At 43.0% G+C, this 20,680-nt stretch overlaps 1 protein-coding gene and 1 long non-coding RNA gene across 3 annotated transcripts in view; one reads left to right on the top strand and one right to left on the bottom strand.

The window, feature by feature from the left end:
- LOC133479045 (uncharacterized) overlaps positions 1-3,149 on the bottom strand; it is a 10,301-nt gene extending 7,152 nt beyond the window's left edge. The window contains exon 1 of one of the 2 annotated variants that reach the window (XR_009788815.1): positions 3,025-3,149. This is a non-coding gene — a long non-coding RNA (uncharacterized LOC133479045). Of the gene's footprint in view, positions 171-3,024 lie in introns of those variants that run through there. The other variant, XR_009788817.1, reaches the window with a different exon arrangement.
- LOC133479043 (Wilms tumor protein 1-interacting protein-like) lies at positions 3,064-20,619 on the top strand. Its single transcript, XM_061775476.1, has 10 exons — positions 3,064-3,209; positions 3,289-3,509; positions 3,642-4,771; positions 9,880-9,981; positions 15,121-15,188; positions 16,008-16,070; positions 16,625-16,755; positions 17,530-17,581; positions 18,311-18,379; positions 18,706-20,619. The coding sequence occupies exons 2-10, from the start codon at positions 3,469-3,471 to the stop codon at positions 18,841-18,843; spliced, it is 1,794 nt and encodes a 597-aa protein (XP_061631460.1). The 5' UTR covers positions 3,064-3,209; positions 3,289-3,468; the 3' UTR covers positions 18,844-20,619.
- The last annotated feature ends 61 nt before the right edge of the window (positions 20,620-20,680 follow it).

Here is a 20,680-nt window from a genome sequence, read left to right as displayed (position 1 = left end):
AAAGCTTTTGTCGTTCATCACATCGGTGTCAGCGCTCTTGGGTTAGCATGACGACGCCATTAGCATTGTCCTTGCAGACCAGCGGCACAGACTGTTTTTTTGTGCGTACTCCCAAAAGCTTGGCTTAAATTGGCTGGGTGAGTAAACCAGTATGTGTAACGTACACGCACTTTCACTTCCTGTACAAGCAGTCAATAAATTTGGATGTTCAGTATGTAACTGAAGAGAGAAGCTGATCTCCATCACCACACAGCCAAGGCCGCAACTTCTGGATGAGGAAGTGCTTCTATTTTTAATATTGCTGCTCTTAACTGTTCAAATTGCAACGCATCAGCACGTTCTGTAGAGGTCTTGTTTTTGTTACGGAAGTCACAGGCAATTCGAAACGTGCACACAGGAGCTGAAACTGAGCATTCCTCCCGGATCCTGTGAACTTTTTCCCATATTCCTGGTCTCTATCTGTTAGCATCAGGTGACGGGAAAAGCAGACAAGGGGAACAAGAATAACAGGAAGAGACAGCAGGCATTATAAGAGGGTGGAAGCAAAGCCTCGTTGCAGTCTTGTATTCCTTTGTATTGTGTCACATTCTACTTGTTTAATTATAAATGTTTTCACAGTGCAGTAGGTGAGAGTGCTAAAAATATGGGGTTTGTCTCTGGAAATTGTACATTTTCACACTTTAAAACTGTGAATGAAGCATTGGGTATTTGGATGGTATGTTTACCTTTGGTATTTCCACCTTTGCAGTCCTGAAATGCTTTCTATCTCCTTTCTTTGCCAAAGCCCTTCTCGAAACATTTGTTACTAATAAAATGGTTCGCACCCATACGCCATGAACAATATAAGCTGACAGCCCAATTTGCTTTGAAAAATGCCACGGCCTTTTTAATCGGCATCAGGAAATATTTCCCAATATGGGGTCATCACATGTTTGGATACGTATGCGTTCATTGAAAATTAACCTTTTATAACTTTTGCATTTTCTCTAATAATGGACGTTGAGTCATTTTTTACACTTTTGTCAGCTCTGCAGTTGCCATGACGACTAGGATCGCTGAACATACCACGGTGTGACTCATTCGCTTATACTTCTGCTTTATACTTCAGATCTGCAACATGAATTGTCCATGATGAGTTACAAAAGTCTTCCAGTGGAGGAAAAGGGTGCCACGTTTTATTACAGGACGCTGACTTTAAATACTACAAAGTCACAAGCTGTAATAAATACAGCCTATAGCTTTGCAGGTTTCAAGGCTTGGCAAAATGGTTACATTTGGGATAAAATGCTTCAAACTGCATAAAATTGTTCCGAGCATGGTCGACTCCCGCTTCTCCTCACAAGGGTCGCGGGAGTGCTGGAGCCTATCCCAGCTATCATCGGGCAGGAGGCAGGGGTAGACCCTGAACTGGTCGCCAGCCAATCGCAGCAGACAGAATTAGTTGCTTGACAAGTAAGACTAGCTTTGCATCTGAGCACCTTTTCTCTGAGTCTCACAATCCACAAGCGCAGCGGTGAGCATATGTAAAGGAACCTTACTCGCCTTAAGTCAAAGTTGCATAAAGGTGATTGTTTTCCCCAAACCTTTTATACGGATGTGCTGCGTTTTGAATTCAAGCGGCAGCCTGCTACCTTTTCATCACTTCAGCTGGGATTTAAAGCCTATTACGGTGGTTCATATATGCCAGCGAGGTTCACTATGCAGTGTGGAGGGGTCACGGCCTGGAATGTGTGACATCACTAACCAAAGCAGAGGGACCTGTAAATAGCCCACCTCAACCACCAAGTCTAACGCACCCATGCACGGTGATTGTAGTGTTGCTTTACTGTCAAATGATGAATTAAATGCAGAGAAAAGTTAGAAAGTTACCCCGGGAAACTCGGGTTATATTTTAACTGACCCTATTCCAACTCTTCAAGGCATTACTCACCCTTCCCCACTGATTTTAAATGATACCTGTCATTTTAACTCTCTTTTGCCATAAATAGGAGTGTTTAACTGTAGCTCAACAGTCCTTCTGACCTTCTCTGTACTTTTCCATCAACATCCTCAAGGCAAATAATGCATCTGTGATACTCTTTCTCGGCATGAAACCATACTGTTGCTCGCAAATACTCACTTCTGTCCTGAGTCTAGCCTCCACGACTCTTTCCCATAACTTCATTGTGTGGCTCATCAACTTTATTCCTCTATAGTTCCCACAGCTCTGCACATCTCCCTTGTTCTTAAAAATGGGCACCAGCACACTTTTCCTCCATTCCTCAGGCATCTTCTCACGCGCTAGAATTCTATTGAACAAGCTGGTCAAAAACTCCACAGTCACCTCTCCTAGATGCTTCCATACCTCCACAAGAATGTCATCAGGAGCCACTGCCTTTCCAATTTTCATCCTCTTTAATGCCTTTCTAACTCCCCCCTTACTAATCATGGCCACTTCCTGGTCCACCACACTTGCCTCTTCTACTCTCCCTTCTCTCTCATTTTCCTCATTCATCAACTCCTCGAAGTATTCTTTCCATCTATCTCGCACACTACTTGCACCAGTCAACATATTTCCATCTCTATCCTTAATCACCCTAACCTGCTGCACATCCTTCCCATCTCTAACCCTCTGTCTGACCAGCCTGTATAGATCCTTTTCTCCTTCTTTAGTGTCCAACCTTCACATGTATTTAAGAAAATTACCTTACACTACCTTATTATATACTAATAACCTGAAAATAAAATTAACTTTAAAAAAAAAATACTAAATTTCAATTTAAAATCTGAATTTCCATAAAAACGTATGCCTGAATGATGTAAATCACAAAATTTGTTCGGATCCCCCACGAGGACCACTTGACCACGGAGGTGTGCACTTTTGGCGAACCAGTTGTCCTCCAATCATTCTGACCACATAACAAAAATCAAAGTCCGTTTTTTTTTTTTTTTTTTACTGGCGTAAAAATATAAACTACAAATTGATTAAATATCTACCTTACGACGTCGTTTATGCAGAATTTTACGCGTCTCGGTTCTATTTACCGTGGCCGCGTGACTGTTGCAGCGGTTGCGGTCCCGTTTTGAAACGCAGCACTGCGCCTTTAAAAAAAACAATCTGCTCCTGGTTTGCGGTCGCAATTGTCCGCCGCCGGCTGAGCTCGCTGAGGCGGACGACGACGACGACGACGGCCCGGACCAGGACCAGGACCAGGACCCGGACCCGGACCGTAATTTCTAGCCAAATAAACCACTTGTCGACAACTTAACGACTGTTTTAAAGTACTTTGCGGGACTTTGTGTTGACAGCGTTGAAGTTTTGAATGAGTTGCCCGCCTTGAGTGCGGGAGGAGGACGCGGAGGAGGACGGGGGCCAGTCCCCCGGCGGCTATCAGAGCCGGGAGCGACGAGTTGAAAAGCAAACAGACGGCGGCTTGTTCGCGACGGAGCTGACACGCAAGAGGAGTCGGAACCAAATCCTGCAACAAGATGGCTGCATGTAACGGAGAAAAGTTTGAATCGGAGTCCGGGTAAGTGTTTCCGTGGCAGGACCGCTAGCTGACGGACTTTAAGCTAATACTTCACTCTGGCGGTATAACTCAATTTTTATTATTATTATTTTTTTTCCCCACCCCTGGACTTTCAAAACTTTTTCTTTTTAGTCAACCACCCGCCATCTCCAAAATGGATAAATACGAGGATTTAGGACTGGAGGCAAGTAAGTTTATAGAGGACTTAAACATGTATGAAGCGTCCAGAGATGGTTTATTCAGGACGAGGAGGGATGCAGGCAATAATCCCGATTTTGAGGAGACCAGAAGAGTTTTTGCTTCTAAAATGACGAAAATACACATGCAGAAACACCAAGAGGAAATGGCAAGAAACAACCAGGCCATGAGAATGAATGGGGGTCTCGGCAACGCATATTTCACCAAAGACAGGCCGCCCATCAGCAGCTCCAGGCAGCCAGGCGAAGCTGCAGCAAAGCCCCCAATATTGTCTGGTCCTTTACCTTCTGGGGGTCACTCTTCACAGTGCGATAGTCAGAAGAACCACGCAGCCGTTCAGCCCGAGGCTCCAGTCAGCAGGGCGTCTGGCTACGGAAACAATTACGATAATAAGGAGCGCTCAGACCTACATCTGTACCAGAACGTCACGCCTGCCGCCCCCAGCCCAGGAAACCCTTTTCACAGCGCACCCGTGCACACTCGTCATCCGGCTCCGTGGGGCTCGTCCGGAGAGCGCCACAATCCCCAATCTTTGTCCGAGAGCGGTGTCGCATCTCCGACCGTGATCAGTCCTCCACCTCTGCAGAACCCGGATGGCCCCCTCTCAACTAACAGGAGTCCACCTTGCTCACCTTTTCCCAAAGAAAAACCAGACCTCATTCCTACGCTGCCCCTTAGTGCCTTCACAGGAGGAGCCGACTTCCATGTACCCTCCGTACAGTCTGCAGCTCACTATGCACCATCTTCTCCCACTTCGAGAACGTCCTCCTGTCCGAATGGCACCGTAGTGGCTTCCTCTCAAGTGCCTTCTGAAGCACCTCGAACCAAAGTCCAGGTCACTTCTGCCGCCATAAACCCTGGCAATGTCTCCAAAAGCTTCAGCCAGAGTCAAGATCAGAGTCAAATACCGAGCTTTGGGAAGGCCGTTGGTGCTGAAGCGTCTTCCTTGAAGCCTGTGCAGCAGCCAGCAGAACAGGGCCCATCAGCTGCCGAAGTCAAATTAGAGGCCCTCACCAATCGTCTGGAAAAGGAGATGAATATGCAACCAAAAGCCGACTACTTTGGTAAGATATCACGACTGATCCTTATTCTACAAGTCTGTCATTTTCCCAAGATGAAATTGCCCACGCAGAATGTCTGAAGATAAACTCACTTGTTTTTGATTTCTTGTTCACACACACGATTATCATGCTTGTCATTCATCAGGTCACTTCAGACGTTTCTTCTTTCACAACTGTCACTGTTTCAGTCTTCTTTTCAACGACTAAAAAACAAAGAGCAAACATTATTTTTGATTGCACTTGGTGAAATGCAGAGGCGATCTTTTTTTTAAATGGATTTTTATGAAAGATCTTTCTTTAAATGATTTATTAGCCACGCTCGCTCGGCAAGAAGAGGAACGTTGTTCTGAGAGCCGAAAGATTTCAAGGCCACATCATTAACGTACATCTCTCATGCGAAATGCTCCATCTAGTATTGACTTTGTAGTTACTGTATGATTTTGCAGCTACAAAGAAGTCTTATTATTTATGTATTGGCTTTTCAAACCCCTTCTCCACTGCACGATATTGTTTGGCTTGGCGTTGTCAGTCGATTCCACATAGATTAATTAAAATAGTGCTCGTCCCTTCTTAAGTAGAGGAGTTCGAGTTCTAGCCACCTCCAGCCATCGTTTTTCTGTGCCATTCAGCTCACAGTAACGGTCGTATTGGCAGATAACCAGTTCATTCCTGTTTTTTATCGATATATCAAGATATCTGATTCAAATTCAGAATTGAATCACTTATACTACGTAGTGAAAATCTAGCCCATTTTTTTACTTTATTCTATGATGTCACGCCGTTTAACGTCTGTCGTCATTTGTGGCCTACGAACCCCCGCGTTTGAAACACAAACCAGATCAGGGTTTAGCCTACCAAATTGTGAGTTGAACTCAAATGTCACTCAAGTTTGTTTTTAGCCAAGAGTCACACAGTTGTGTGAGACGTCCTCATAGTCCGTGTTAAGCCTGACCAAATTGATTGTTGTGTTTATATCAACTTCAGTGACAAATGTGCTGACAAGTCGCTTGGCAGGGTTGTCGTCCATCATCCAGCAAGTCGGCGAGATAGGATAGTCTGCTGTTGTGTTTGCTGTGAAGAAAGCTGTTTTTTTGTTTGTTTTTGTTTTGCTCATGTGCTCTCCATCTGTTTGCGGCTAAGGCCATTGTCGAAATAGGATATACTATTTAGTGACACAGCGTTGGGCATAAGATGATCTGATATCATGTTGAAAGCTGTTCAGCAACACAGTGTCCCCCACTCTTCCATTCTCACCCACCCTTGCTTCCTCGCTCGCAGGAATTTCCTGATGGAATGTCACGGTTGTAACTCTTGAGCCCCTCCATGTGCGCAAGATGTTCTGGCGTACGTCGCTGTCACAACATTGCTCGCAAATAGCTGAGCGACGTGAATATGACAAATGTGTAGGAGAGCGATACCGTTTACAGCCCACCGGGGGAAAGGATTTCTAAAGTAGTTTATTTTTTTCCTTTTCTTTTTCTTCCCACATCATCACTACACTTCCCACTAGGACACTGCTCATCTTCTGAGTCATGCTCTCGTGCGACGTCAGCAATGTGTAGGCTGATCATAAAGCTGATCATATTTCCACAAATTGAGCAAAAGGACCCATTCATTTTTTTGAATGGATGCATAAAGCAGTGTGGCAAATTGGATGTATATACTCTTCAGGAGAGAAGAGGATGGCATTTCCTGATATGCAAGAGGAATACAGTAAATCTGAAAGACTCTAAAATAGTTCTGCCTGATTTGTACACTGACATAACTACAGTTGGAAGTGCTGGGAAAATGAGGCTGGGAGAGGAATGTCTGGAGAATAAGGCATTTTAGTAATGAGTGTTCCAGATATTAAGAGGAAGGCCATTTAAGAGGCGCCAGTGGTGCGGCTGAATGAGACCAATTTGGACACATCGATTGGTGCTTCTTTGTTCTTGGCCACATGTGCCTGAGAGAATCGAGATTGATAGGTTCAAGAGCGCAATAAGTGGCAGGTCATCCCATTGTTGCATCTGCCCTCTTCTTAAAGCTTTGCCCACAAATGAACACACTGATTTAGTTCAGTGTTTTGTTGTGTGTGTGTGTGTAAGTGTGTTAAGATGGAGGGTTGATTTATCCCATCCTGCTGTTGTGTGGAACGCTTCCCAGGGATTCTTGGCTTCTTTTCTGGCGAGCTTTTGGAGGGGCTGTGAATGTGATCTCCTCCCAGGCATGTCGCCGTGTCTGATGAATATATTCCAGCCTAGTTATGTTTGTTATTATCCCATGTTTTCATTGGCGTGTTTGTTACGAAGCAGGATTATGCAAATACTACGCAACTGCTTCCCACAAAATGACAGACATTTAGTCCAGCAAATGTAAACTCCTTTTACCAGCCTGTCTTGACTAGTCTGGGTAAACTCTCTATTCACTTTCCTTCAGTGTTTAAGATTGCAATTGATGAGAGACAGGCTTTTTCTTTTTGCATGATTTTGAAGCCTCATTTTATATACTTTTTTTAAAACTGTTTTTCATTTATTTATTTGTTTTACATGGCATCAAAAATAAATATTTCAAAATTGTCAACATTTACTCTTAATTGTGTATTTCTACTTCTTACTGGCGGCAAGCCTGTGTGGAGTTTGCATGTTCTCCCCGTGGCTGGGTGGGTTTTCTCCGGGAACTCCGGTTTCCTCCCACATCCCAAAAACGTGTGGTAGGTTAATTAGAAGACTCTAAATTGCCTGTACGTGCGAGTGGTTTTTTTGTTTCTATGGGCCCTGCGATTGGCTGGCAACCAGTTCAGGGTGTACCCCGCCTCCCGCCCGAAGATAGCTGGGATAGGCTCCAGCAACCCGCGACCCCGGTGAGGATAAGCGGTAAAGAAAATGGATGGATGGATGGATGGATGGATGGATACTTCTTACTGAATCCATATCGGAGCATTTAAATCAATAAGGAATCGAATCGAATTGCAAGCTAAAGAATCGAAATCAAATCGTGAGGTTCTTAACAGCGCCCAGCCCTAGTTGAGAGGCTGAAATTTGAGGAGTTACATATTTTTTAGTTAAACAAGGTCTCTATAATATATTTGTTGATTAACCAAAATAGTTTTCCAATTAATTTGATAATTTATTAATGATCAATTCAACAATGAATTGTTGCACTTCTACACAATAGTTAGGAAATGATGCCGATGGTTGGTAGCAAACATCCCAGAACGGGAGTACACTGGCTTGCTATATCCGCTTGTTGTAACAAATTTAGAGAGGACCAAAATATTTTAGTCGTTCATTTGAAGGTTCTAAGATTTAACTGAAGTATGAACAGATGAGAAATAACGCCTGTGAGTTGCTGCAGTGCGTGTGGACAGTGGGATTACTTTACTTTTCCCCTTTGGCATATTTGACTTGCGTCCTTCCAAAGCTTTTGACAGCTGCGAAAGGTAAGAGGGGTGAGGTGGTCTTGGGTTAATGTTTTGCTTCCCCTCCCCCATTTGAAACCAGCAGCCAGTCCCCATGAATAATCTCACTGTTTTGGAACGTGGGACATTGTCCAAAAGTACATATGTGGCGGCCCAACCTGAGAGGAGGTTACGAGCATTAAAGCAGAGACTGTACTTTTATTGCGTGGTTGGTACTCGTGGGGGTGTTTAAATCACAGCTAAGTATACTTAAAGGAGACATGACCTTGAAGTAGTGTCAAAAGGTCAATGGGATGTACTGTACCGTCATCACCGAATCCATTCACAGTTTTATGCCTACTGGGTTGGTTCATGCACGGACTGTCTTCAGCGGACATTTTAAGCTAGAGAAATTTTCTTCAGCTCGTTACTTTGTTGTCAGGAAACTGTACAATGTTGTCATGTAAACAAAATGGCTTACATAAGAGCAACATTCCTCTGCACGCCAATAATATCCCTCTGTTATCGTTAAATCTTTTTTCCAGCCATTAGGGTCCCTGATGACGTGTCCCATCAGTGACGGCACTTGCAAAGACTGTGTCTATTCGAAATGTATATTGTGTCACGGTCTGTTTGGAGCAACAGTTGAATAAGTGTATTAAATCCAAGACTGTATTTTCGAGTCGAGGCTGACGTGTCGTGTGTTGGATGCGGTGGAAACAGAAGTTTCTTTGTGTGTGTCAGAAGAGGACCAGGGGCGGGCTTGGCTGCATGGGCTGCCGTGTCACCAGGGAGTTTTGCTATAAAAACACACACTCACAAATAACCTCATGCCCCCCTCCCGGTGCAAGAGACACATTGAGCGCTGGCTTTGTAGCCATTGTTACAGTCGCTTTAGTGGTTGTCCACTAATAGCGTTTGCGATCCATTTAGCAGCCCGCCCGAAGACGTAAACGATCACAGATGATGTCTGCTGACATTTGTCCCAACCAGCATGTCAGCTGTCTTATCACAGCATAGGATACATTACAGGCTTAAGTATAGCAAGGCAAGTAGGCAGAAGAAAAGTATTATTATTATTATTCTTTTTTTTTTTTTTTTTTTTTTTTTTTTTTTTAATAAATCAGCTGAATGCAGCTGCAGCTCGGGGTCAGGTTTCTATGTGATCAATATGTAGCTCAAAAGACGGGTTATAATGTCGGCTTGGCATGCTCTCACGACTCAACGTCATTAGCTTTTTTGTTTGTTTGTTTGTTTTGTTTTGTTTTGTTCAGGACAGACATTCACTTGATTCTCCTATTTTTCATTTTCTTTGCACATCTGATTCAAGCGTATCTTCCCCCAGCCGATGGCGGCGTGTCCGCTGAAAGGAGGCGCCCTTTGATTTTGATCAGTGTTTCATTTACAGACTTGTCGGCCTCCGAGCCAAATCAAATAAGCAAAGCAGGATATATTTCTTTCTTGCAATGGCAGAGCATGCTAACTAGCTTCCTGTCTTAAATTGAATGCTTCCCCCTCCCCACAGTCTTCTGCCTTTTATAATCCGGATCAGATCCTTCGTACTTGTTTTTTGCCTCTAACTTGCTAATTAAAAAGAACAGTATGTGTTGTATTAGCAACAGCAAACCTTTACTGAGCATTAAAAGATCATGATTTAAAAATGATCTACTGCACTAATTAATCCCTGCACTCAATTTCCCTGTGTCTTCTGGCGACTTTTGTCATTTCTCAGGAGTCTGCGTAAAGTGCAACAAGGCCGTGCACGGAGCCAACCAGGCTTGTCAGGCAATGGGCAGCCTCTACCATGACAACTGCTTCAGTTGCAGTGCCTGCAGTAAGTACGCACACGCACGCCCATGCTCGCACACCCCGAGTGCCTTCATCTTGACTGCCGTTTAAAACACTGTCACCTTCACTGTGGTCGATTCACACATAAAGCTAACGACAACCACACCAAATTGACTCCTGGAGACCCTTTTGAAAGAAAACAATGCCTCCCTTTGTGGTCTTTCACGACTGTGAGTGAAAAGACAATTATTTGGTGATTACCGTAGTTTACTGGTGGTGTTTGGTTTCTGGGCGTGGCGGTCACTCCTGAAGCTCCCACGGAGACGTGTCAGGTGGGTTTGTTTGCCAAACCGTTGACCGTCAGTCAGAGTAATAATTGCAGTTTAAACTTGCTGTAACATTGAAATGAAACGCCAAACTGTGATGAGTGTCACCCGTGTATTTTGTCATGTGATGCACATTTCTGTAAAATAATAAAACGATATTGATTCAGCTGAAAGAGGCCCAATGCAATTGCTATTTTGGGTTAGTCAGACCTTTTCAAGTCGTTGTTTTTCAATAATTACGTTTGTTTTTTTATGGCGAGCCCTGCGTAAAATGTATCTTTTGTTCTTTATCATCTTTCTGCTTTTACATAAGATATATGTGTAGGTTTAAATCATAACCAACCAAAATTACGTATTAGAATCGTTTTGAGTATCTCTGTATTTATGTACATTTCATAGAGCAGAAAAAGCCTTTTTTGAGTGCTTGAAAAGTGTTAATTTTGACCTCGGGCCCAACGAAATGTCCCAGCGTAAGGACACTGAATCTCTGGAAGTTAAATAGAAATGAATCAGTCACGGAAAACAAATTGGTGTTCCTGCTGTAGAGGACTCACGATGTCCACGTTTAGGAAACGCATTACTCAAACGCACCGCCCTCACTGGTGAGTCAATGAAGCCTCAAACACACCATTGGAAGCCACAGCAGCTTTGTGGTAGCATCGTTTTTATCTTGTGAGTCACCACACCAAATGACTTTGGCAGCTGTATGTCTTTGGCCAGATTTTGCCATAGCATACACTTTTTGTCTGAATCTCACTGTACTACGATCTACTCATTTCTTGAAATATCAACTTGTACACTGCTATTGGGGTTCGGCTAATTCTACTGCAAGACATTTTCTAGTTGGATGCAAACAAGGCCTCATTTACATGGACCTTCATAAACAATTAAACAAATGTCTTAGCATGAAAACCACTCGTCATGCAGGCAAATCAGTATCCATATTAGGCCAGTAGCTGGTGTAGTAACTCGAGGACAATCATGTAAAAAGAGGTGTTTTTGTTTTGTGACGTTTGTGAAAAGACGAAAACCTTATAACCACTCAGAGGCTGCAAAAAGACCTGGAGACACCTTAATTCTCATAATGTGCTTGCCCTCCCTCCCTGTTAGAGTACTGCATCTCGGCAGGTCACAGTCACTGCACTTTGGTATGAAGCTCATTATGTTGAGCGGTGCACACACAACCGCCCTGTGTTCCGTCATTCATGAATGAATGTGATGTGGTTTTCCTATGCGCATGGCTCAAGTTTCAGTAAGATGCATTTATCGGTTTGCTTTGAAAATCATGACACTGCAAAGCTTCCATTTTGAGAGCACTTCAACGAAGTTTGCTGTATAAGTGAGCAACCAAAACAAGTTTTTATTTGAAACATTTTCATGTAAATGTCATCTAACTTTGCGTCATTGCTTAGCTTGTGATGGTGAACATAATTTGAAAATACTCTAGGTGACTTTGTGCTGATGAATGTTGAAGTGCAATTGTTATTGCAGGTTGACTGACCATGGACCATGAAATGTCGACATTTAAAAACACTGTTAATTATTGGTGGCACAAATAGAGTTTCAAGTAATAGGCAGCCATTGTCGGTGCCCTCTAAACCGTGGATGGCTTTTTGCCCGGAAACTGGAATCGTACAATACGTTGAAGGGATACTTGAGTTGCCAGTGGGGCGTCTTCGATGTAATCTCACGCTACCGGTGTATACTGCAGGGTGTCGTTTTCCAAAGAGTAACCTTACCTGGTTATTATGCAATCAAATTTCCTTCTAGATTGAAATGGTTGTTGGTAATTAACCATATCGCAAACTTTGGCCGCTTTTCGAGCCAATTAAAGTATTTTGTCAAAGGAGGGAATGTGAAGTATTTGTGACACTGTGCCCACCCACCACATTGAATTCTAATTCTGTAGCAACTTTGACCTTGTTGGCTCCACGCCGATGTGTTTGATTAACATCTACTTTTGTACCCTCCCTTGTATGTGTTCTTGTTTGCATTAGAGATGAGATAAAAACATTTAAAAAAAAGAGCAAGCTTGGTGTTGTGGGGGGCTGAGTAAGGGTTATGGCTAAAGTGAGGTTGAGAGGAGTTTATACGCCACATACCTCTCATAGCTCGCTCAATGTGAACGCTGTGAGATGCCCCCAGGAAAAGCATCTCGGCTGGGGAGGAATGCAGGCATGGGGGGGGGGGGGGGGGGGGGGGGGCTCAGGAGGCTGGGCTCCAGAAGCACACAGCTTGCTGTTATTTCAGCTGGACACAACAAGAGTACAGTGTGGAGAACATTCAGTTGGACCACGCCACCTACTACATATACAGCAGTATGCATATGCATGCAAAGCTGCAGTATACGTACTGTGTTTATGGCTGTACCAACAGCAGCACGGATGCAGTGCGGCAGTGAGAGTACTGCAAATACTGTACTGCATTGGTTCTCAACTGTTGTCACCCTGCGACCCGCGTTTTTTTTCCTGCCGTCGCTGATTCGCGACCCGCTTTTACAGAAGTTAATAACTGTTGTTTAAAAATAGCATTTGAAAACTTATGAATATCATTTTAAACAGAACTACTTATACTTACATGGTTAAAGTGCCTTTCAGAGCACATTATTTGAAAACTGAGGATGAGCATAACTGCATGTATAAAAATTTCTGTGTTGGCGCGGATTTCTTCTTTTTAGGAAATTGCAACATTAATAGTTTTCCCTCGTTTTAGGAAATTTAATGAAGGCTGCAGACCAAAGCAACTCTACAGTTGAGTTCTGAAGTCTGAATTATTATGCTATAAACATTTTACTACCTGTCCACGACCTGCTCAAAATGGCTCCTCGACCCACCAGTTGAGAATCACTGCTGTACTGTATGCAGGGCTTTTTTTGTTAGCTCTTGCTCCTGCTCCAGGACAACTTTCACGCTTGCTGGCTTGGAACAGGTCTTGTTGATGAGCGTGAGCACCGCAGTTCTGTCAAGGTGACCGACATGCAGGAAAACAAAACCGTACTCGGTAGCAGTCAACATCCAAGGGTGTACTCAGACTCTCGTTTTTGTTTTGGTAATATCATGTACACATTATAATGTATGTGGTCTGAGACTCCAGTGCGACGGTCCTCAATACGCCGACTCTGGTCTTGAAACGGACACAGAGCTTTTATTAGATTATTTTAAAGAATGTTTGAATGTTTCAACCGTGCAAGTTTGGGGGGATTTATAGTAGTCTTATTCTATTCTGGTGCAAGTGGGCGTGTGTGAGACAGACAAGGTGAGCAAGAGAAGTCTAAAGGATCAAGTTCAGGGTAAACCGATAATGACATGGTTTAAAACAAGAAAATGGCACACACACAAATATTTTTGAAAATGTAGTTGATCAAGGAACAATGTCTCAATTTAAAATGCAAACATTTTCTTTGTTTGTTTTATTTAGTTTGTTTTTCGATATTTAAGCACTTTAGGATTTCTTGTTGAAAAGGATTATTAATTTATTAGATGTTTTTTACTTACATTTTAAACCTGTCTTATTTATTAGTATTTCAATTTCCCTGTGAAAATCAACAAATATTATTGTAATGCTATAGAGAGTATTATTTTTATAATTTTTTATTTTTTACTTGACACTCTTTGGTAAGTTGGACTAAACTAAAATTCATGCTATACATTAAGATGATCTTGGCCTCAGCTTGAAGACATTTAGGAAAATGGACCCTTTTTAACATTTAATTGCAGACCCCTGCCCTAGTGGGATGGGGAAATTATTCAGAAGGTGGTCATTGAATTGCTTTTATTTCTGAATAGGATTACATAAGGGAATTCATAAAAGGCCTTAATGAGAAAATGTCCTTGTATTTTGTTCTGTCTAATTTACATTTTTATGAAGACGCAGTTCAGTACGGTCCTTTTCGAGCAGTTAGCCCTACCTTCTGACTTTAATAAAGCTGTTATCCTTTCGCAAAGCTCAGAGCATTCCTGCTCAGGCTGACTGGGATAGAATATGCCGGAATGTGAAGGAGAGGAACGACTCTCAAGCTGTGTATCCAAATGATTTGGAACACTCGCCATTATACCCTGAACTGAAAATGGAAGAAATTTGATTAAGGCTGAGAAAAGGGCTTTCTCCGTAGAATTGTCCAGTTCGTCTTGGTAAGATGAAGAATGAAGATTCAGGAGTCTAGCCTAATTCGGATTCTGTTATTTATGGATTTACGTACTGGTCACTTTTGTTGGCCTTACTAAACAGATGGTGATAAAAATGGCGCCTCTCTCCTGTGGTTTCCCCCTCCCACACCTACCAACGCTAAAAAATGTAAAGAATGTTCCCTCTTCCTGTGGGACTTGCGCAGGGGTCGCCATCTGAAGGCAGCGTGCGTGCTTGAGTGTTTGGGAGACAGAATCAGTCTGCAGAAGCATGGAGCCAGACAGAACGAAGTGCACTACTGTACCGCCAGCATGTGGAGAAAATACATTTTTGGGGGTCTTGGCCCATTGATGTGTTGCATTCCAGCGGAACGGATTGTTTTTTTCCCCCTTGCACCTGTCCAGTAATTTGATTCAATGATGATCTTCCCCACATGTTGGACCCAGATGTGTTCCTCACCTGCTTGCAACTCGCTCTGTGCCCCAGCTACAGTACATTATCAAAGATAGTGGCCCACCGTTTAACTACCTGAGGCTCAGCAGGATACGCTGAATATTGCAAGAGGGCCCATTCCTTCCGAACAGTGTCATTAATCGCCTGAATTTTAGCGCTGTGCTAATAAGAGTTGATGAAGTTGACGCTGCAACGTTTTCTACTAAGACCTTTCATTGCATCCATTGTCCCTGCTTGAATGGAAAAAGGCAAACGATCTGACTGGATCTTGCTGTTTGCAGGTCGAAGGCTGAGAGGAAAGGCTTTCTACTACGTTGGAGGAAGGGTTTTTTGTGAAGAGGACTTCCTGGTGAGTTCAATGCCGCCACCAATCGCCAAGCTGAGAGCTGCTACTGTTTTCACCCCAGTTGGTCAATGTAATAGTTAGTATATCTTTACAGGAGTGTATATTATTCGAACATGCGAAATGGAAATGTGTTATTGTGATCCTCTTGAACCAATGGCAACATTGAAACCAAACCGTTGAATAATGAGCTTCATTCACTTTCAGCCATACAGATTTTGCTTGATAAATGATAAGACTCACCTTAAATGATCTTGTGAAAGGTACCAGCCTATTATTTCAGCCTTGAACTTTTGAGGGGTCGTGAGGAGGTCAGTAACTTGAGAAGCTGCCGAACTTTATTGGCTGTTGGGGAGGGGTTGCACGTATTGACACCAGTGCAGTGAAACTGTTTTGACAAATTGGCAATGCATATACCGATTTGATTGTTAGCTAATATTGTTGAAAACCAGTGGGGTCATTGTTTGGCTGCTACGGAACATTGTTTGAAGCGTGTTCTAGACATGTTTCCTTTAGAAATGTACATTCCCCCCCCCCCCCCCACATTTCTTATATTCTAAGCAACTCTAAATGTGTCCACTAAATGTGCTTTCCTCCCTCTTGTATTTTCGATGAATATTATTTAACAAGGTCTTGTATTATTTCAAGAAAGCCAAATCCAAGAAACCACGCCACACTGACTGTGAAAGTGTTTTCTCATAAACGCTGCTGCCAGAATGACAGCTATTCCATGCAGGAGTTATAAAATAACCACACTCACACTACTTTTGCTCTTTGTCTTGGAAGCACTGACTGTCATGTCTCTCTTTTTTTTCCCTGCTAAAGTATTCAGGTTTCCAGCAGTCAGCTGACAAGTGCAATGCATGTGGTCATCTGATTATGGACATGGTAAGTGTTTGTGGTGTTAGTTTCTTTGTATCCGTGTTTCCCAACCTTTATTGCGCCAAGGCACCCATTTTACGCGAGAAAAATCTCACGGCAATACCACCGAGCAAAAATGTCAGCAAAGGTTTGAATCTTGAAATAATGATCCACTTTCAGTTTACTCACAAAATAATTTTGTCAGTGTGAAATCTGGGCGTGTTTTATTGAACACAAAGCTGCTCGCAGGTAAGCCGTGACTTGGCAACAGGTGGCTTCACAGGTCAATTGCGCCTTCTGCCATCTAATGGAAGAACATTGAATTGTTCTGCCTGCCAGTATACATTGCTGGCATAGACAGATGACCAAAGGTATAAACGTAATGAACAATTTTTCAGAAAAATTACGTGCAAATAGATCATTTCCCGCAGCACCACTGATGATCTCTCCCAGTAGAGTTTGGGAATCGCTGCTTTATATGCTGCGTGCATTTACTGAAATGCAGCTGGATGATGCTGCAAATGACGCAAGGAAATGCAAATAATAATGCGCTACATCCTGGACTAATTTTGTCCCTCCAGATCCTGCAGGCTCTCGGGAGGTCGTACCACCCGGGCTGCTTCCGCTGCGTTATCTGCAATGAGAGTCTCGACGGCGTGCCCTTTACTGTGGACACTGAAAATAAGATCTACTGTGTTAAAGACTACCACAGGTGGGGATCGGTCTTTCCACTCACAGGGTCTGCAAAAATCAAAGATTAATGCGGTATGACACGCAATGCCAAATGTGATCTCAAGCCCCAACGCAGCAGAAATCTGGACACGCTTTATTTCGCCTTCATTTCCGGAGAAATGCGTCAATCGCCGTCTGTGCTTTGTTGTTTAACTTCATTGCTTGCGTCAGACTGTTATGGTGTCATAACCACAATCACTCATTGTGCCAAAGGCCACTCCATCTCTATTCAACTGCAAAACACGCCTATCCATCCCATCCGTGAATCTTGAACCAAAAAGATGCTGCAGTCTGTCGTAATTCCCACCACATATATTGTTCAGCTGTACAAATCAAATGTGAAGCCTGCCAATAAGTGGCTAACACATCCCCGAAGGCAGCTCTGCACGGCCAGCTGTTGGCAGGCAGCTCGCGACAACATGTGCTGCTCAGCAGAGTCGGACAGCCCCGGAGTGTGCGCTCACATAAAAACTTTTTATTTTTTTTATGTATTTTTTTTAAAATATCTGATCCTTCTTTCTGGATCACGATTGTGGGAGAGCCATGACATCTGCAGAACTGGCATCTGCTCAGTCAGATCAAGGTTCTGAATCTAGTCTGACTGAAAAGGAAAAACACTGAGGCTCAACTTTAAAGGCTGGGAGGGACATCAAATGGGGAAAGAAAGCGTTGGAGTTGGATTGGCTTCGTTTTAGCCCCGCAATACATGTAAAGCGTATCTATTTAAGGTGTTTTTTGTGACTCTTTATTCCAGGGTCCTGGCTCCTAAATGTGCCTCCTGCAAACAGCCTATCCTTCCATCTGAGGTAAACGTGTCATTTTTTTCTCATGTTCTTACATTGAGGTTGCGTGTTTTGCGACTCGTGACTGGCAAAAATACTCAACACTCTTATTTAAGTAGAACTTACAGATACTTGCTGAAGTACTGATTCAACACTTAAGTAATGTCTAACAAAGCATGTGATTATTACCTTTTTTTTTTTTTCATAATGGATGACTACTTGAACAGAAGTCAAGGAAAGATTGTAGCAAGCTTCCGCAGGCCACATACATTGACATGGAGGCTCGGCTCTGGCTTCAGGCTTTAAGTAAACGATCACTGATTTACTGAAATCATGTGAGGGGTGGCTCGCATCCAGTAAGCCGAGTGGAAATCAGGACGGAAAGCGCCCGCCCGTCGTCAGCAATGGAGTTTGGAAAAAATAAAAAGCCCATTTTGACCAAGTAAGCAGTAGAAAGTACAGATATCTCTTCAAATGTAGGCGGTAAAAGTTTATAAAAAAAAAAAAAAAAAAAAAAAAAAAAAGTCATCAGAAAATTCACATTTAGCTCCAGACATCCAACTCGCAACAGTTCTCCTTCACTATGATTGAGAGATGGACAGTTGACTGAAGTTCCTCGATTGACAAAGGAACATTTTCTCAGTTGAGTGCTGAATTGTAATGAATAAAGTGAGACAATCAGACTGGCTGAAGGTGAAGTTGCTGGGTCTTCCTCTGGGTACGCGGGCTTCAGTTTTGTCAATATCTCAGCAGGGCTCTGATGAGACCGTCCGTGTGGTGTCCATGGACAAAGATTATCATGTGGAATGCTATCACTGCGAGGTGGGTAAATATGCAACAGCACAATACACGACTACAATATGGATTATCTGCTAACATAAAAACAGGCCCTCTAAATGGCTCATGATTAGACATCGTCATGATCCCTGATCTTAATTACAGCCGTGACACTAATTATATACCACTGAGCCGAGTCGGGCTATATCTCGTCACGACTTCCGTCGTCGTACTTGCTTTGTGCTGGAAATGTGATTTACTGTTGTTTCTGTTCATCTTCCTGAAAACGGGCAATAAGCAGCATGTGTAGAAGAACTAATGATGCTTCTTGGGGGTATGCGTTACCGTTGTTTGCCACTTGTACCTTTCAGGACTGTAAGATGGAGCTGAATGACGAGGAGGGTCACCGCTGCTACCCTCTGAACGGCCACCTTCTCTGCCACTCCTGCCACTTGAAGCACATCGAGCCAGGCAGCTCCTCTTCCTTGGCCAGCAGCGCCTCCTATTAACGGGAATATAGGTGGAGGGCGCCATCTGGTGGACATAGGGGGCAACTGTCAGAGTGGAGCGTGATCACAATTCTTGTTGTAGAGGATTGGTTGGAAAATTAACTTCACGGATTCATACAACCTAATGAATCAATGCCCTTAAAATGAAGTAAAAACGGTCCTCCAAAGCCTTGTTTGATTGCTAGACCCTTTAGCTTCACTTTCACTCTTCGGCTTTGGATTTACACATCTATTCGAACATGCAATACATTGTGGAAATACTTAAATATGACAAGTGAAGCAGTAAAGTCTGTTGTATTTGGATACATGCAGGCGGCATGGTAGCCTAGAGGTCATGGGTCAGGCTCCTCTGTTTGCCCTGGTATGTTCTCCCCGGGCTCTTTTCTCAAGGTAGTCCGCCTTCCACCTACATTCCAAAAACATGCAGGTTCGTTGAAGGCTCTAAATTGCCCAGAGGTGTGCGTGTGAGCGTGAATGTTTGTTTGTCTTTGTTCCCTGCGATTGGCTTGTGACAAGTCCAACATGTACCCCCGCCTCGGGTCGATAAGTCGGCTGGAATAGGCGCCAGCTCATGACGACAATCAGTATTGAATAGTGGTTTGCAAACTGAAAAAAAAACAACTGCTTAAATAATGATTGAATTGATATATATTGCACAAAAGGTAGAATAGAATAGAGTTTTAACAGAATTTAATGATTTAAAAACAAATAATTCTCAAAGATTAAATGGAAATTTACTGGACTTTAAAGTTAAATACAACTGAACTGTTCTCCGGCAGTGACTTTTGAGTGCCACTAGAGGGAGTCTGCGTACCGTGCCACACTTTCTCTCTAGTATAGCAAATCAATGGATGGATTGGTTCTTGGGCGCACGGTGGTCCTCCGGCTACCGACCACTTTACAAAAACATGCATGCTGGGTTCAACAAAGACTAATTTGCCTGTGAGTGTGAATGGTTCCCTGCAATTGACTGACTAGCAGTCCAGGGTTGACCTCACCTGGGGTGGGCTCCAGCTCACCCGGGACCCTCATGATTACAAGTGCTATAGAAAAGGAATTGATGGCGTCACACGTTAGGTCAACTGGAGACCCCTTAATTGCCCAGAAGTGTGAGTGTTTGTCTGTTTCGGTGTGACCTGGGTTAGACATGAGGTTTGGTCTTGATAATCTTCTCAGTGTGCTCACGAGTACGTGTTTGTGTTTGAGGAAAGACGGCATGAAAAATGCGGAGAATGTTCCACTTGGGGGCAAAACGCACAAGTCATTGTCTTCCGTATGCAAGATTTCATCAGTAAGCGAGGATGTGGAAAACTAGCTTGTAGATGCATCAGGTAAACAAGAATGCAGATGATGGCTATAGCTTAGAATATAGTTTGTCACATGCACTCTGTAAAGCACTTAGAAATGCATTTTATTTTATTTTTCGCTAGGCCCCTATGAAGGTTGAAGTCTCGTGTAATTTGCAAGAAATTGTATATTTTCAAGTTTATTTGTTTTTGGGCCTTTATGAATTTACTTTTGGTGTCCTGTTCGTATATTGCACAAAAGCCTTGTATTGACAATTGATTGGTTTGCAGTGTCACGTAAATGTGTGGTTGCCTGGTTTTCCATAACTTAAAAGTAATTTTGCTCATCATTTCAGGACCTTATTTCATAGTCAGTTGTAGATTTAGATAATCAGAAAACATTGAAGTGTGTTCAACTGTTGAGTGATTATATTTAAATAAATTCTGTGCTCTAGGCCAAACTGACTGTACTGTATCCCAGTCAAACATATTTCCAGTCTTTTTTTTTCCCCCCCTCATATGTTAATCAACAAAAGGTGTTCTGTAAATGA

Source organism: Phyllopteryx taeniolatus, chromosome 6, assembly GCF_024500385.1.
Source record: "Phyllopteryx taeniolatus isolate TA_2022b chromosome 6, UOR_Ptae_1.2, whole genome shotgun sequence".
In the NCBI taxonomy this organism is placed as follows: Eukaryota; Metazoa; Chordata; class Actinopteri; order Syngnathiformes; family Syngnathidae; genus Phyllopteryx; species Phyllopteryx taeniolatus.
This window is presented reverse-complemented; position numbering and strand designations above follow the sequence as displayed.

Excerpts from the sequence above, each read along its gene's own strand:
- LOC133479043 (XM_061775476.1), top strand. The coding sequence starts at position 3,469 with ATGGCTGCATGTAACGGAGAAAAGTTTGAATCGGAGTCCGG. Across the intron at positions 4,772-9,879 it reads ACCAAAAGCCGACTACTTTG|GAGTCTGCGTAAAGTGCAAC; the intron begins GTAAGATATCAC and ends GTCATTTCTCAG. Across the intron at positions 17,582-18,310 it reads AGCCTATCCTTCCATCTGAG|GGCTCTGATGAGACCGTCCG; the intron begins GTAAACGTGTCA and ends ATATCTCAGCAG.